The 16,498-nt window shown below is 40.8% G+C and overlaps 2 protein-coding genes across 6 annotated transcripts; both read left to right on the top strand.

The window, feature by feature from the left end:
• The first annotated feature begins 5,998 nt into the window (after nucleotides 1-5,998).
• On the top strand, nucleotides 5,999-7,562 carry LOC111657585 (ATPase inhibitor, mitochondrial-like). The gene is made up of 3 exons (XM_023409806.2): nucleotides 5,999-6,181; nucleotides 7,033-7,145; nucleotides 7,252-7,562. The coding sequence occupies exons 1-3, from the start codon at nucleotides 6,110-6,112 to the stop codon at nucleotides 7,391-7,393; spliced, it is 327 nt and encodes a 108-aa protein (XP_023265574.1). The 5' UTR covers nucleotides 5,999-6,109; the 3' UTR covers nucleotides 7,394-7,562.
• Nucleotides 7,563-7,750: 188 nt separating this feature from the next.
• On the top strand, nucleotides 7,751-15,771 carry LOC111657580 (heterogeneous nuclear ribonucleoprotein R). 5 transcript variants are annotated; one of them, XR_015437482.1, is made up of 15 exons: nucleotides 7,751-8,191; nucleotides 8,895-9,055; nucleotides 9,139-9,257; nucleotides 9,365-9,472; nucleotides 9,585-9,698; nucleotides 9,889-10,065; nucleotides 10,230-10,365; nucleotides 10,512-10,717; nucleotides 10,827-10,976; nucleotides 11,078-11,199; nucleotides 11,290-11,828; nucleotides 13,838-13,898; nucleotides 14,864-14,924; nucleotides 15,220-15,366; nucleotides 15,675-15,771. XR_015437482.1 is itself a non-coding variant. In XM_087175015.1 (12 exons), exons 2-12 carry the CDS (start codon nucleotides 8,899-8,901, stop codon nucleotides 13,870-13,872), a joined length of 1,863 nt encoding a protein of 620 aa, XP_087031141.1. In that variant the 5' UTR covers nucleotides 7,751-8,191; nucleotides 8,895-8,898; the 3' UTR covers nucleotides 13,873-14,809. The 5 variants fall into 5 exon arrangements, 4 of the variants coding, with proteins under 4 accessions (XP_087031141.1, XP_023265567.1, XP_023265566.1 ...); XM_087175015.1 differs by lacking the exons at nucleotides 14,864-14,924; nucleotides 15,220-15,366; nucleotides 15,675-15,771 and having other exon boundaries at nucleotides 13,838-14,809; XM_023409799.2 differs by lacking the exons at nucleotides 13,838-13,898; nucleotides 14,864-14,924; nucleotides 15,220-15,366; nucleotides 15,675-15,771 and having other exon boundaries at nucleotides 7,773-8,083; nucleotides 11,290-12,695.
• Nucleotides 15,772-16,498: the final 727 nt, after the last annotated feature.

Here is a 16,498-nt window from a genome sequence, read left to right on the forward strand (position 1 = left end):
GAGGCACAGATCTGGGGAAGGGTACAAAAACATTTCTGCAGCATTGAAGGTCCCGAAGAGCACAGTGGTCTCCATCATTCGTAAATGAAAGAAGTTTGGAACCACCTGGACTCTTCCTAGAGCTGGCCACCGAGCCAAACTGAGCAATCAGAGGAGAAGGGACTTGGTCAGGGAGGCGACCAAGAACCTTTTTCGCATTATGGGGTATTGTGTGCAGATTGATGAGAAAAAAAGGAATTTAATCCATTTTGGAATAAGGCTGTAACATAACAAAATGTGGGGAAAGTGAAGGGGTGTGAATACTTTCAGATGCACTGTGCATACTGTACATAGATATTGTTCATATATGTTACAAATTTCACTCAGATACTGAAATTATTTCAATCAATTCAATCAATTATGTCTCCCCACTATGTTTTTATGTCTTTAACTATTTATTGTTAAGCACTTTGTGATTTTTATCTGTGAAAGGTGCTATATAAATAAACTTTACTTAATTTGAAAAACAAGCTTCTGCGATAAATATGTAACAAATCAATATGCTGGTATTTCAACTAAAGGGGTTAAAGTTGTGCAGGCAAAAACATCTGCAAGGATATTGTCTCTACCATAATCTTCACCAATTCCACTAAATCTGTTCTGCAACTGACAATGCTCTGACTTTTGTGAAGGGGACGCATCTGCCCTCTGATTGGACGCTGCTTTGTGACTGGACTGTGATTGTCCAATTAAATTAATGTGTAAAAACATGGTCAGAATTCTGATTGTAACTTCAGCGACACAGTTCAATGATTTAAATGAGAGGGGATAGGTGGGTCTGTTAAATGAATCTCTACAGCAGATCCTGAACGTTATAGTTACTTTCCAGACAGTCGCCCTGAACTAATTAGACTATATTGACTTTATAAATTTAAGTAAAATTAACTCAGAAATCAAAAATTGCTGACTTAACATAAAAAAGTCAGGCTCACAAGGGATGAGTGTTTGTGTCAAGTGAACACAAAGTTTTTATGTCATATTAACAGTCCTGAATATTTGTGTGAACTTGACAACAAAAGTTTGTGTCACAGATGCATTGGATTTTACAATGCAGCATGTCCTTCAGCTCAAATGATACTCTTGTCTTTCAGAGCGTAACAGATCCGAAAGCAAGACTCTGAGACGCTTAAACCGCTGGCTTATCTGTTTCTGAAAGCAGAATTTCTGTTGAATCTCAACTCATATTTTAAGCAATCGCAGTCTCAGTCACTCAGGTAGTCCGCACAGGGAGCAGCAATGCAGGACAGAGCAACAACGAGAAGGAAGTAGAAGTTAATACTGTATGGTCTAACTGACCTGAAACAAGCACTCATATCTATCCAAACACTATTTGTGTCTCTCTCTCTCTTTTTCAGACACACATCTTTTTTCCTGCACTTTCCCTCCTGATTGGGGTTGATAAAAGATCACTGTTCCATGAAAAACCCCCCCCCCCCCCCCCCCCCCCATGTGGCTCTTTTACCTCTGAATGATAGAACGCAGATGTGGTGGATTACAGCTGTGCTTGTGCGTCATAGCTAAATGCCAGCAGTCTCTTGAGAGTGGTTTCACTAAAGTTATTACCACTTGTCTTACTTTCAGACAGTATTCTTACCCCAGGGGTTGACTGGACTAGCAGAGACTAATGACCAGCTCTGGTAGGGATGGAATGCATAAGGCTTTTAATATATAAGTGAAAAGGACAATTTTTACAATAAAATCTGTTGGAACCTGGAACGAGGCTCCATGTGGTCACAAGCGAGAGAGTCAATTGAAAGGGTGCATGAGCAGCTGCCGGTTGAATGAAATTACAGATGAAAAATGGACATTGATTTTTGAAGAGAAGATATAACTTTCAGCCGTGGTAGCTGCATGGTTCTAGAAATGGCACTGTGGGTCTGTCAGTTCACCAATTTGGTCTATCCATCAACAACCATTGGAGAGAATGCTATTCAATTTTGTCCACACTTTCATGCATCGCGACTCACTGTGTCAAAGTGCAGTCCAACAGAGAGTTTGCTTGGCTGTTAAATCACCTTCATATACATGTGTGTCTCGCCTATTCTGGACAACTCTGTGATTGTGCACAGCGGCCAACTATCAATGAAACAGAGTCAAAACCTTTTACATTATAATGCAGCTTTTAGTAAAAACTGCAACAGCACTGTGAGAGAGCAATATGAGTGTGGGATGCCAGGTTGTTTTGAAGGAACTTATGATTGTTTTTCACATTGTGATCAGTTTGCTAAATGAGTCAATTCCTCTTTTAATTAGTGCCAAGCTTCCTATGAATAATGTCTACCACGGCTCCTTGTCCGTATGTACTGAACACAATGAATCTGAACCCCTTTATCAATCCTGATGGTCACCATGGCAACAGTTGCAACATCCAGGCAGCTCATGAGGACTATTAGCAACAAGGAGTTTCAGCACCATTAGGCTCTGAGAATTATACAAGCTGAATGCACATAGGGGAAACCAAGATGTCTCAAACCCAATCAGGGTTTATACAGCATATAGTTTCCTGCATTGCAAATCTAATGCAATTGAATTTCCATTCACTGCATGTGTCATGAATGTGCTCCACGAGATAAAGGTTTCCAGGAAAGGAATGCATGTAATTACAGTACCTTGTGCTAAAGTGACTCCATGCCAAAACAATGCTATTACCTAAAAAATGCTTGTTGAAATCCTGAGCAAAAGGTTCAATTATATACTCTGAGGTATATCAACATGCTTTTTCCCGGAGGTATGCATGAATTTCAGATTGGAGCGCTATTTCATGCAATTATTAGAAGGAGGCAGATTATTATGCATGACATCCAAACGTAGATTTAGCAAGGACTGCAACAAAAAGGCTGTTAAACAGAACAATGCAAATGTAATACAAGTTCATATTAAATGTCATGGGGAGTAATAGCACAAAAATGCTGAAGGGACATTGTCACAAAATTGTAATGAACGTCCTTGCAAGCAGAGGTTATGAAAACGGATTGTTCATACAGGAACACTGTGCCACATCTTGTTGTCTGCATGACCTTACTTTGTCTTTGCTCAGGTTAGTGCTGTTGCCAGGATACTATTTCCTATGGCAACACTTGAGCCGGCGAGGTGAGCAGCTCTGAAAGGATTCAGGTAACTGGCTGCTCTCTATCCTGTACACCGGAAGTCCACACATGACCATAAAAAACCCACCATGCACAAACGCACATTACCACACACAAAAACACCCTTCAAAGTCTTGTCTGGCTCAGTGATTTTTTTCTCCCAAATACAACAAAATGACTTCCGGTTAGAGTCAGCCGTGATTTATCATATCTGTTGTGGTCATTTTACATTAACAGACATTCACAAGAAAGTGGGAGTTATATACAGGGTGATTTTATCTACAGTTTTTAGAAATCAGGATATTCCCCTCATGATTCTTTCACAGTAACTTTTTTGAAAGATTTAAGAGGTATTTCTTCTCACATTTGTCATAGTTGAGTTATGTGATGGAGGCAGCAGATTCAGCTAGCTCTGTGAATTATGGAGCCTTCTGTTCAATAATGATTACTGCACTGCAATATTCATTGTTCTATATGAAACTCAATTTCCATCACCATTTAAAATGAAGTGAGAGCAGCACTTGCTGTCGTCAATTACAAGGGAAGAAGGAATTGTTTTGTATGGGTGTTATATGAATGGTAGCATATTCTTATTCCATATTCATTGCAACACATAGCAGATGCTCTCCATGTGTATGAGACCATACTGCCACCATTTGTTGCAAGAGTGTTACTACCTCAGTTGTACAGTTTCCTCTTACTAATTTGGAAAATTACACTCGCACTTTGTTAGGAACAACTCGGGTTCCACTCCAAGAACAGAAATCTGAAGCTGTAGTCGGTGCAGGTTCGCCAAATCTGGGCAGTTGAAGACTGGAAAAATGTAGAATGCTCTGATGAATCTGGATTTCTGCTGAGCCACGCAGATGGTAGGGTCTGAGTTTCATGTCAACAGCATGAATCCATGCACCCATCCTGTGTCAACAGTCCATGCTGGTGATGGGGTAATGGTATGGTGAATGTTTTCTTGGCACACTTTAGGCCCCTTAATACCAATCAATCATGGTTTGAATGCAACAGTCTGTCTGAGTGTCTTTGCTGACCATGCACATCCCTTTATTACCACAATTTACCATCTTGTAATGGGGCTTCCAGCATGATAATGCACAATGTCACCATGTTTTAAGAGCAAAGGGAAGCCCTAACTAGTATTAGTATGCTGTTCCTAATGAAGTGCTCAGTGAGTCTATTAATTGATGTCCAAAATGTATCTCTCTGTGTTCAAATCTAAACTTGAAAAGTAAATAACCTCCTTTTCTTCTGAGACAAACTGCACAAGCATTTCCTCATTGACCCAGTTCCTACTGTGTTGCACAAGCTCTAAAGTTGTGTTGTGTCTTCATATTTTCCATCTCTGTGTTTCCCCTCTACATATATACAGACCAAGGATGTTACATTACAGAATACAATGAGCCAATAAGTCTGCATTCTTTTCTTTTCACAGGAACTTCCGGCCCATCATGGTCATTGCTGAATTTAAACAGCTTGACAGGATGCAGCACATCATCACAGCAGTACCTGACCTATACTCATTGACCATCAACTCTGCTGGATGAAAAGGGGAATGTCAGCGATGGTGATCTCATACGACACTGTGCAGGGATGAGCATTGTCTAGCAGGAGGGGCTCTTCACCAGTGGGACTCCATTATGACTCATCTGTTCTAGACACCCACCACCTTTCTTTACAGTGCAAAGCTTCCCTTTGTGCTGCTGAATGTGTCTCATCCAGCACTTGAGAGGTGAGCACTGGGTCTCATCCTTTTGAGTAATAGGTCCATAACATATTGATGTCAGACTAGCATACAGTCTGTAGACAGCATGAGCATAAAATTAATTAGACAAACCATGCAGATTTGTAGGAGCAATCAATACATAAAAATGACTGAATGCAAAGGAGGAGGAAGGACAGGAATCTGTCTGTATTTTGAATTCCTGCAAAACTCATGTATCACTGCATCATACAGGTTCACAAGTCTGTGAAGGATTATGGGAGTTTGCATGTTTTCCCAATGTTTGCATGGTGCACCACTTATCTGACTTAGACTTGAGACCTGGCCAGAGTGAATTCCTTGTGTATCTGTGCATGCTGCAGGGTTCAGGCCTCCAGTGATCTTAGACAGGAACCATTGGTTGAACAAGTGGATGAATTCATGAAATTCCATTCCCAAACAATTGCTGAGCTTTATGGAGTGTAAACTGAATGCAACTTTGCTTCCACGCAACTTGGTTCTGTTGGAATATAGAACCATCAAATTTACAAACTGTCTCCACAACATTGTATGGAGTACTCATTCTCTGTTTGGTAACATACAGGAGCAACAAGAAAAGTTTAATGACTGACTATAGCATGAAAATTGAGTAATGCTTTATTTTATGGGTCTGTGATTTCCTCACAATTTCCTAGAAGTTTCCTGGAATTAACTATGTTGTTTTGTGCTAATTATTTAGGAAATTGAGACAATGCACAATTAGCACACTTCAAACGAATTAATTATAATTTATTTCTTGCATAACCGACAGGGTCTTTTAGTCAGAGCACAGCACGTCAGCTAAACACATTTTTTTTTTAAAAATGAAATATCTCATCAGGCAAACGACAGATTCTATTTCCACTATAATTGGTATGAACTGACATATTTCTGTCAAGGAAACGTGGCTAATTTACACTACTGAAGATAAACTTGCGCACGAGATTCATACATCACGTTCACGTGTTGACAAACGCTGCTTCATGAGCACAGCTGCAAATCACAAGTGCTCATCTTTCGGCGTTTAAACCCCTGAGAGAAGAGTCCACTGCGCACAAGCAGTGCAACTCTACCCCCCCTTCACCACGTGGTGGCAGCAACAAGCCTACGTGTACTGGAGGTACTTTTCTCCACGCCCATGTGAGACGTTTAAATTTCCGCATTTTGAGCTCAGACCAGAGGAACTAAACTAAAGTTTACCTGTGCTGTTGCATATAGTAATTTACGAGTGACAATGTCGAGGTTTCTCCTGAGATTAAACCTACGGAGATGTGTCGCCTCTCAGATTAGAATGGCATCTGATCAGGTAAACGGTGGTGGGCTGGTGACATGACGTTTTGACTGCTAGCATTAGCTCGCCAAAATCAGCAGCTTGATACTTGTTATCGGACGAAAGGCTAGGCTAGGCAAGGCTAACTAGCTACAGGGGCCACTGCTCGGCTTTATTGATGGTGGCTATTAAATAAAGATATATGCATCTTAAGGTTGCAGTATATTGCTTATGTCTCCACTGTAATGTTAAATGTGCAGCAGTCATCCAGTCTGAACCAGAACAAGCTGCTAAATGAATGGATAGGTGCTCTCCTGGGGTTATGTAATGACGCAGATAATCAAATAAATGTACTTTTCCCCCTGAATACTTTATTGAATAATGCAGACAGAAGTATGCATAGACGATAACTCATATAATGTGTAGGACAATATGTTCAATAACACCTATTCGTTTGTCTTGGAGAAGAGATCGATTCAAGATTACATAATCGTTTTTCATATCAATTGATAAGTTTAGGCTCATATTAGAAGACATGGTATTTAACAAACAAAGAGGTTCAAGACAATCAACAGCTGTTCTATTGTCAGTCTGAGCAGATAGAAACAATACCATGTATTCAGACAAATGGTTTACAAAAGCAACTAACAAAGACATGTCTGTACAAACTGTTGGATTACAAGCAGTTAAAAAGCAAGTACAATATTGATTTTATTTCAGATTTACAAATTGAGATTAAAGAAGAAACATATTTACTTGTTACTTGATTACAACTTGCACAATGGTAAGTCGACATCTTTTACTTTATTGACTTAGAAGAATGCGATAGGGTATTTTCAAATATGTACAACAAATGAAATATAATGTATTTCTTCTGCTTATTCCAGCTTGGTGAATTGGGCAAGGGAGCAGGCAAAGGTGGTGGTGGAGGAGGCTCTGTGAGGGAGGCAGGCGGTGCTTTTGGAAAGAAACAAGTAGCAGAGGAGGAGTGGTACTTCAGGTGAGAATGTTGTCATTGTATTAGTAGTAATACTATTGAAGGCTCATGCTTGAATCACTGGTTGGCCAAAAGGTTTTAACCCAGTTTCTCTTCACTTTGGGTCCAGGCAAAAGGAGAAGGAGCAGATGGAGGCGCTTAGGAAGCATCATGCAGAGGAGATTGAGCACCACAAGAAGGAGATTGAGCGCCTACAGAAGGAGATTGACCGCCACAAGGGCAAAATCAGAAAGCTTAAACATGATGACTGAAGCAGGGAAGACTGTCATCATTCCTCCTCCTGAAAGTCCATCCATCTTATTACTAATCAGATATTGATTGATTTACTGCTGGTCAAGGCAGGTCCTGTATCAGACATCACATTGACATCATGAATACTAAAAAAACAATAAAGTACTTAATTTTTCACATTCCATGAAAGCTTTTGAACATGTGTGACTCAATTTATACCCCTCTTGTTTTCTGTCAAAGAGTCAATTGTGCTTTTAATAACTCAGAATGTTAGGGAAATTAGGCTGATCCTGTGTGTAGTATGTGTAGAAAGGTGGATTTCATTGGGCTTAAATTGTGCCAGTCAACGTTCAACCTCCGCGGTTGGATAGTTGATGGTGAAGCGCTCGTTTGGATTCACCGCGCTGCCCGCTGTCTGTCCGCGGTCCGCTCACATTGAATAGCAAACCACATAGCTGGGATTTAACAGTCTCCTCTAGCTTTGCTGGTATTGAATTTAAGCTTCTTTTGTGTCTTATGGAAACTAGGGGTGTATCTGAAACCTTTTTTAAGCATTTGCTGGGCCATACGAGGAGGCTTGTTATGGCGTTTCAAAACAAGCGCACCCGCCCTATTGCGCGTTTTTTGTCCACATCTCGCGATGATTGCTGAGCGGTGGCGTTGTTCGGGCGAGCCGACGACGAGACCGTAGCTGTCTGGAAATCTGTCTTGTGGGTTAGACTGAAACGTATTCTTCATATTAGACATTTTTGTACGTCCGACAAGTTAATCGTTTCACATTTTAACACACACCACAGTTAGTTTACCGAATTAGACTGGTAAGTTGCGCTAACTATCTGTTTGCAGCTTGTACGGAGCGTGTGTGTTTGATTTGTGAAAGGTGTCTCTCTGCATGGCGAGGCCTTCGTATAAGCTCGTTAGCTAGTTAGCAAGCTAACCGATATCACCGAGCTCAACAACAGGAGCGATTTTAGGAGATTGTTTCGCCCAGAATATTGTTAAAAACATCTAACTGACAGGAAATCGCCCGGAAAAAACTAGTGCATGTAAATGCAAAAATGAAATGTATCCACCTCGCCAGCTAGCAAGCTGCATGTGAAGGGGGCGGGACGGCGGCTGTCTTGTGGTTTCTTTAAGTGACTGGGTTGTGTTACTGTTCAATACCTGAATGTTTTCACGTAAACTTGAGTTACCAAGCTGCTTTTGTAACAAGTGCAATTTTACTATATCGGTCTTATCGTCTTCATCATTTCGTCGTATTATTTGAAACGACAATAATGGTTTTAAAGTCGCATAGACCATCAAGTAGTCAGGCAAGTTACTGTCAAGTCAGGTTACAATGTCCATTCAATAGAAAACATATTAGTCAGGTCAATAACAGGTTTATGAAGATTGGCTTTATTAAAACGTGAATTCAGTTTGGGATGAAGAAATTGTAATATTTGTACATGATCAATAAAAATTATGTCTAAAGATGAACCTTTACTGAATAAGTTGTTTTTCTCGGTTGCTATATTACAGGAGAATGGCTGCCGCTGAGGTGAACGGTAGTTCTGCCCCAGCAAAGGAGGAAGAAGAGCCAATGGATGTGTCAACAACACACACAGAGAACTACCAGACACTCATTGATGCTGGGCTGCCCCAGAAAGTGGCTGAAAGTCTAGACAACATCTTCCAGACAGGTGGGTGACAGTTGTTCTGACTCCAGCAGTTAAAAGTGGCGACTCTGGCCGGGGCTGAACGTGACCATACCTTGTAACTTTAGGTTTGGTGGCGTATGTTGACCTGGACGAAAGGGCGATTGATGCATTGAGGGAGTTCAATGAGGAGGGAGCACTTACTGTGCTGCAGCAATTCAGAGAGAGCGATCTGTCCCACGTACAGGTAACCACATGGATGGATTACATTCTTTTTGTCTTACAGTTAAAGTTGTATGCTGATTGTTCATTGTTGCATGTAATACATCATTTGTTTGTTTGTTTTTTACGTAGAATAAAAGCGCTTTCCTTTGTGGAGTTATGAAGACCTACAGACAGAGAGAAAAACAAGGAAGTAAGGTACAAGAGTCCACCAAGGGGCCAGATGAGGCGAAAATAAAGGTAAACAAACCTTGTCATGTAGCTTTGTTGTAAAGAAGATTAGAATAAATGTCATAAACATGTCTCTATAATAGTGGAGCTTAGTTCATGTTATGTTTTGTTGTGTTTCCAGGCTTTGTTGGAGCGGACAGGATATACCCTGGATGTCACAACAGGGCAGAGAAAATATGGAGGTCCCCCACCTGAGGATGTTTTCAAAGGAACACAACCAGGGATTGGAACTGAGGTAGATAAAGTGATAGATAACAAGATATATACTGAAACCTGTCTGTCAGTGTTTTCAAGGCTCTAATATTTTAAATTGGGTGAAAGGTATAATGTCTTTGCTGCATTCATAAAGAATCCTAAATATCATGCTGTAATTTGTGCTTTACCAATTCTTACATTTGTCCCCCTGATTCTCTCTTCTTCATCAGGTGTTTGTTGGAAAAATCCCCAGAGATTTATATGAAGATGAGCTGGTCCCACTGTTTGAGTCTGCTGGTCCAATCTGGGACCTCAGGTTAATGATGGACCCTCTGTCTGGGCAGAACAGAGGCTATGCCTTCATCACATACTGCAATAAGGACGATGCACAAAAGGCTGTGAAGCTTGTAAGTGGTATGGCAGGGTATTGGAAAAACAGTATCAATCTACAATATAACTGGACATTTTACAGGATTACTTGCAACATTTTTGAAGATAGTTCCTTTCTATAAGTTACTATTAATTTACAATGTATTTTACACAGTTGTTGACCTCTCCATTTTTTTTTCAGTGTGATAACCATGAAATTCGCCCTGGAAAGTACTTGGGAGTGTGTATATCTGTTGCAAACAATCGTCTGTTTGTTGGATCAATTCCAAAGAACAAGACAAGGGAAAGTATATTGGAAGACTTTGGAAAAGTTACAGGTCAGTTTCAAATGCACAGGAGGAGCTTGGTTTCAAACTGATCAAAAATAAATCGTCTACCATGAAGCATAATTTGCATGAAAACTGGTGGAACTGGGGCTTTTGCTTTTATATGGCACTAGAGATGTCATTGTTTTATCTTACAGAGGGTCTTCAAGAGGTGATATTATACCACCAACCAGATGACAAGAAGAAGAACCGTGGCTTCTGTTTCCTGGAGTATGAGGACCACAAGTCCGCAGCACAGGCTCGCCGCCGCCTAATGAGCGGGAAGGTCAAGGTCTGGGGGAACCCAGTCACTGTGGAGTGGGCTGACCCTGTTGCTGAGCCAGACCCAGAGGTCATGGCCAAGGTTGGCAAGTCTTGCATCTTATTGTTTTGCACCTCAGAAGATCACAACCACACTCTCTATATTGTAACCTGTTTTTTTTTTTTTTTTTTTTTTTGTTTTATCTACATAGGTGAAGGTCCTCTTTGTCAGGAAGCTGGCCACAGCGGTGACTGAAGAGCTTCTTGAAAAGACCTTCTCTCAGTTTGGAAAGCTGGAGCGAGTAAAGAAACTTAAAGACTATGCTTTTGTCCATTTTGAAGAAAGGGATGCTGCTGTAAAGGTGGGTTTTTTAGTATTTTAGTAGTAGTATTTTTAGTATTAAGTATTAGTCTGTCTGATGTTTATGTGCATCATTATAATTGATTGTTATGTGTTGTTAAGGCAATGGATGAGATGAATGGGAAGGAACTGGGGGGAGAGGAAATTGAGATCGTTCTGGCAAAGCCCCCAGACAAGAAGAGAAAAGAGCGCCAAGCAGCTCGGCAGACCACCAGGAATGCAGGGTGAGTCAGACTGATAAAGACACGTGACTAGGCAACTGCCTGAGTCATTCTCAAATAAGGAATCATTAAATTCTATCCTCCCCTCTGCAGGTATGATGACTACTACTACTACCCACCACCACGCATGCCACCACCAGGCCGAGGTAGGGGCCGTGGTGGCCGAGGGGGCTATGCCTACCCACCAGATTACTATGGATATGAAGACTACTATGATGACTACTATGGCTACGACTATCATGACTACCGTGGTGGCTATGAAGACCCTTACTACGGCTACGAAGATGTGTACAGCATGAGGGGCCGTGGTACTCGTCCCAGTAGGGGAGGGCCTCCTCCACCTAGGGCTCGCGGAGCACCACCGGCACGAGGCCGGGGCGGCTACGCCCAAAGAGGCCCACCCCTTGGTGGTCCGAGGGGTGGCCGAGGAGGGCGGGGAGCCCCTTTCCAGCCGCAGAGGGGCCGTGGTCCTCGTGGGGCCAGGGGCAATCGTGGAGGAAATGTCGGCGGAAAGAGGAAGGCAGACGTGTTTAACCAGCCTGACTCCAAGCGCCGCCAGACCAACAACCAACAGAACTGGGGGTCCCAACCCATCGCCCAGCAGCCCCTGCAGCAAGGGGCCGACTATTCCGGTAACTATGGTTACAGTAATGACACCATGGAGTTTTCACAGGATTCTTATGGGCAGCAGTGGAAGTAGATGCACCAAAAGGTATTTGGCAAAGTGACAACAAAAAAAGAGAAAAACAATAAAAAAGAAAAAAACAGGAGATTGGCCACAATTTTTGATTGACTTTTTATTCTTCATCCCTCATGAAAAAAAAGTCTGTATATATCTCAGAAAAAAATGGACAGACCCCAGAATTGGCTCGAGATGATTGGCTGGAAAGCCTTTTGGCTGAAGAAATGAACGTAACCGTTGTGGTGAATCAATTCTTACTCATACGGTTACATTGGGACATTTGTCTTTAAAAAAAAAATACACAAAACACTTTTATTGTTACTTTTTGTTCCTGATTCTTTTAAAGCCAACAATGAACATTTACAAAAAAAAAGTGGACATTCATTCTCAAAAGTCTGAGAGGACATTAAATAATGATATTGCCTTGCAGGAAGTTTTTGTCCATGCCCCTTTCCTCCCTTCTCGTTCTTGTACTCCCTTTATTTGTGGTTTCTCATAGTTGCATAGGGACTTGCTTGTAAATAAATGCATATGGTTAGAGCTTCAAACTTCATTTTTTGCAATGGTGGAGAAAAGAATCCACAGGAAGAAAGAAATCAAAGTTTTGTAATGTTCAAAGTGTATGCCTAGCATTTCTAGAGGTAGATAAATTGTGTTTTTTTTAAACTGATACCATAACTTCCTATGTTTTCTTTGAACTTGCCCAATAGAATTTGGTTTGGCTTACCTTAAGAGCCATAGCAGTTTGTTCTCTGATGTTCTTTGTATTTATAACTTTTACGTTTGTTCCGTTTCAATAAAACTCAGCTGAGCATCAGTCAATTGTCAGATACTCAAATTCAGTGTTGTCATTCAGTATTTGATTTGATTTCTACCTCAATTCTCACATTTGGATGAAGATCTTCTTTTCCAAGTCAAATTTTTTTTGCCTCAAAGGATAATCTCAAAAGGCTGAAATTGTGCAATCAGACAATGGGACAGGAGAACTTGAAAGGTGTTTGGAGGATGCAATGATTAAACAGGATTTTAACCCTTTATTTTTCAGTGCATGTCACATCAGACTATAGTCATTTCCTGCGCTCAGAATTTATACAGTGAATATTACAGCAATACCAACAACCATTAAAGGACTGAACAGTAAATTCGACTGTTTGCCATTGACCAAGATTGTGCCTTTCTTTCAGTGTGGACAGGTAAACAGTGTATGCTTTAGTAAATGTTAGTTCACTAAATGTTGCTCTCTGCCCTTAATGAAGACAAGGGAAATGTCCAGTGATTTACATAGGTAATTTATCCCTGCTTATCAAACTAAATTATTAGTATAAAAAAGTGTCGATGTGATATGGCCAAGGAGATTAAAGTATAGAAATGTGAACAGATTTGATGATGCTAATTTCTATAGGATATATAGTAAGGCAGCCAAAGTAATGTAAAGGATATAAACACGCTTAATTTTCACATGTAAGCTCATTGTGATTTTTAGCTGTAACGGCACACATTTTTAACGTAAGTGGTGTTTATTTAGGTAACTTTGACATCTACTGAAGCATATACTGTGAACACCTGTTCACATAAATTTGAAAGATTGAGGACAATCTTGGATATTGGTGAGATGTTACTCATACTGGTATGGTCCTGATACTGATACCCCTACAACAGTTAGACCAACGGATTTGAATGGATTTGTATTTGTATGCTGAGTTGTCTCCAATTCTTTCTTTTTTTTTTTCGTTTTTATTTCCAAAATCAGCACATCTCATCTTTTCTCTCCTTTTGAAGACACCAAGGATCTGACCATCCAAAGGGTTAAAATTCTAAAAACGTTCCTTGTGCCATAGCAAGTGATCACCTGTCAGAATCTGTTTGCCATAGAAAAGTGTTTTTAGCATCTGCCTTTTGGTACCATGGTATCATTGTATTTTGTTTCATGTGTCTGTCCTCTTATTCCAACCTGCCTAGGTGGAGAAGCATTGAGAGCGGCACCAGTAGAATGAGGAACTCACCTGAACGGTACTCAAGGGTGAGCTAGCCTTGCACAGAGTACTGTCTCCTCTCCTGTAGCTAATTGTAATCACTGGAGAAACACTAGCCATAATTATACTTTGCTCTTTTTATTGTTTCCTTACTAATATACTGTGCTACGAATCAAGCTTTTAAATTTAGTAGGAGTGAAATTTTTTTTCCAGGATATGAAGAATACAAGTCACTATAGTTGACTGAAGAATCATTGAAAATATTAAAATTAATTGCATTACCAGCATGTTTCTGGGGTTTAGCAAACACATGAAGACTGCACATTTCCCTCACATAGTGGATAGTTTCCGCCTTTAAGCCAAATGAAAAGTTATGCACAATTTTAAAAGCCAAATGGCTGCTGATATAGACTGGATTTATGAGCCAGAGGGCAAGCAGTCAAGGATTTGGTAAGCAATATAAACCTCAAAACCCTGCAAGCACCTGTTGTCCGTCTTGGCTTACTGCACCAAAATCACCTCAGCTGTCTGCACACACATTCTGTGAATGGGGGGTGGTGGGGCGGTGGACATTTCCTTTCCTAAGCCGCTAGAGGTAGCAGTTCAACACCAGCACTGCTCCTTTGTTCCTATATCCGATGCTGCATTTATTGGCCATTTTCAAAGCTGTAATGGTGATAATTAATGGGTAGAAATTAACTAGGGGGGCTACTTTTAAAATGTATTCTTGTGGCAGTGGGGGTACTGAGTTAAATATTGGTAAAATTGGCTGATTTTGGAACAATGGATGTCTCAAATGTGATGTCTTTACCCTTTAACACCACAAGATGGCAGTAGGAGGGCCACATTATTAATATTGCACAGGTAAGACTGGGATATAGGGACCACAGTAGCTAATTGTATCATTTCACACACGTTTTGGTTTGCATTGAAGTGCCATCAATTGCTGGAGTGTCTTTAAACAGCTTCTCATATCAGAACTGTGTCTTTATATGTTGCCTCTTGTCACCAGGCAGTAAAGGAGCTGCCTCCATCCATGTGAATGAGTTCACACAAATGGAAGGGACTGATTGGTAAGATTGTTCATTATCTGAAATAATGCTCAGAAAGTATCAACATGTCTCTATTTTTGAGTTTTGTAATGTTTTAAAACATAATGTTTGATGTCCTAGTTGTCTTTTTATGACCTGTTTACTTCCCAGAGTAAGTTCAAGCATCAAGTCACAAAAGTGACATATACATTTTTTTCCAGTTAGAAATACCGCATCACATTATATACAGTCTACAGTGGGTTTAATGGTCATGCTGATGGTTAGAAACTGATTGACTAAGATTTATCATGTCCTTGTCCATGTGGCCCTTCTCTAGCTCAGTCAGGAGATGATTCTCCACAACGTGCAAGCAAGACCAACCACAGGGATTCACTTCCCTCAGAATGATCTACTTTCACTTGAGGTCCAGCACCCACACGAACATGAGCCGGCTTCCCTGTTTACAGCTCAGCAGGCGGCAGAGGTGAGAAATAATTGTGGATTAGTGCAGCTACTCTGGTATCAGGGAACACTTTGGCTTGTAGTAATTGTATCACCTGAATCAACCTCTTGGTTTGAGAAATGTAAATGTTACAATAATATTTTTATTGATCAATGTTTCCATCTTTAGTCTGTTTATTACATGAAGATGGGAACAAAAGTTGTAACAACCAAAACTGATATTCATGCCATGGTGTGTAAAGATTGGGCCTTTACAGCAGTAATTATGCAGTACATCAGTCTGGAGAAAAGCTTATATTCTAATGTTAAATGTTTTTTCACTTGCTGCAGAAGCGTAGGAGGATACAGCCGATAGATGTCCTGATCCAGAGCTCCATCCAGCAGACTGCTGCTTCCTTATCCAGCTAAAAGAATTACTACTGTAAAGAGAAATCATCTGTTTCTCTTGATTATTCAATACATTTTACTTCCCAAGTAAATATTTGTGTTCGTGTATGCATGTTTAGTGATATTTCATTTGCAGCATTTTAACATCCAACACGTTTACTTGTTCAGGTTCTGTTGTGAAGTCAGTCTGAATTTTGTGCGTTACTTTTGGAGCTTATAATGAAGTTCAGAATAGTAAATGATAAACAGCTTTCTCGTTGTGCATCTTCCAACAGCTTGGAAATGTGGGCGGGTATGTAAACAGAATTAGCGCCGACTCTGCCTCGCCCCCAGGTACACGGGGTGTAGACGGCTGGTCGTGATTGGAGATGCAGGAGTTGCACGCTTTTAACCTCGGGTTACGCTTTGACCTGGCTTTTAGAGGCCACCTCTGCTTCGTCACTTCAGAAGGCTAAAATTAATTTATAAGCTGCTAAGCAGCCTGTAATACAATGTAAGATGTCGTTAGGCACTACTCCTGGCGCCACAGGGTTGTAGTTGTATGCCCTCGGTTGGTTTCCTCAGCGTGGTCTCTAAACGTTAAATGTGGCTCATTGGACAGAAAAAACGTGAACACGTCTAGTGGTCTGTCCTCCTAAGAACTGCAATCCGTATGCTCTGAAATACCGACACTGGTTGCAAGTGTAACCGAGTTAAAAGCACAATATTCTGCGGTTTTCTCCTCTCCATCAACATTTAAACACAACCCGAATCGAAGCGGAAGTGAA

The sequence above is a fragment of the Seriola lalandi genome, unplaced genomic scaffold (assembly GCF_002814215.2).
Source record: "Seriola lalandi dorsalis isolate HSWRI2012SDOR001 ecotype SW California unplaced genomic scaffold, Sedor1 jcf7180002054408, whole genome shotgun sequence".
Taxonomy (NCBI): domain Eukaryota; kingdom Metazoa; phylum Chordata; class Actinopteri; order Carangiformes; family Carangidae; genus Seriola; species Seriola lalandi.

What these genes read in the sequence shown, in the direction of transcription:
- LOC111657585 (XM_023409806.2), top strand. Translation starts at nt 6,110, where the DNA reads ATGTCGAGGTTTCTCCTGAGATTAAACCTACGGAGATGTGTCGCCTCT. An exon ending in TTAGAATGGCATCTGATCAG is followed by an intron (nt 6,182 to 7,032) that starts GTAAACGGTGGT and finishes TGCTTATTCCAG; the next exon opens with CTTGGTGAATTGGGCAAGGG. An exon ending in GAGGAGGAGTGGTACTTCAG is followed by an intron (nt 7,146 to 7,251) that starts GTGAGAATGTTG and finishes CTTTGGGTCCAG; the next exon opens with GCAAAAGGAGAAGGAGCAGA.
- LOC111657580 (XM_023409799.2), top strand. Translation starts at nt 8,899, where the DNA reads ATGGCTGCCGCTGAGGTGAACGGTAGTTCTGCCCCAGCAAAGGAGGAA. An exon ending in CAGATGAGGCGAAAATAAAG is followed by an intron (nt 9,473 to 9,584) that starts GTAAACAAACCT and finishes TTGTGTTTCCAG; the next exon opens with GCTTTGTTGGAGCGGACAGG. An exon ending in CAGACCACCAGGAATGCAGG is followed by an intron (nt 11,200 to 11,289) that starts GTGAGTCAGACT and finishes TCCCCTCTGCAG; the next exon opens with GTATGATGACTACTACTACT.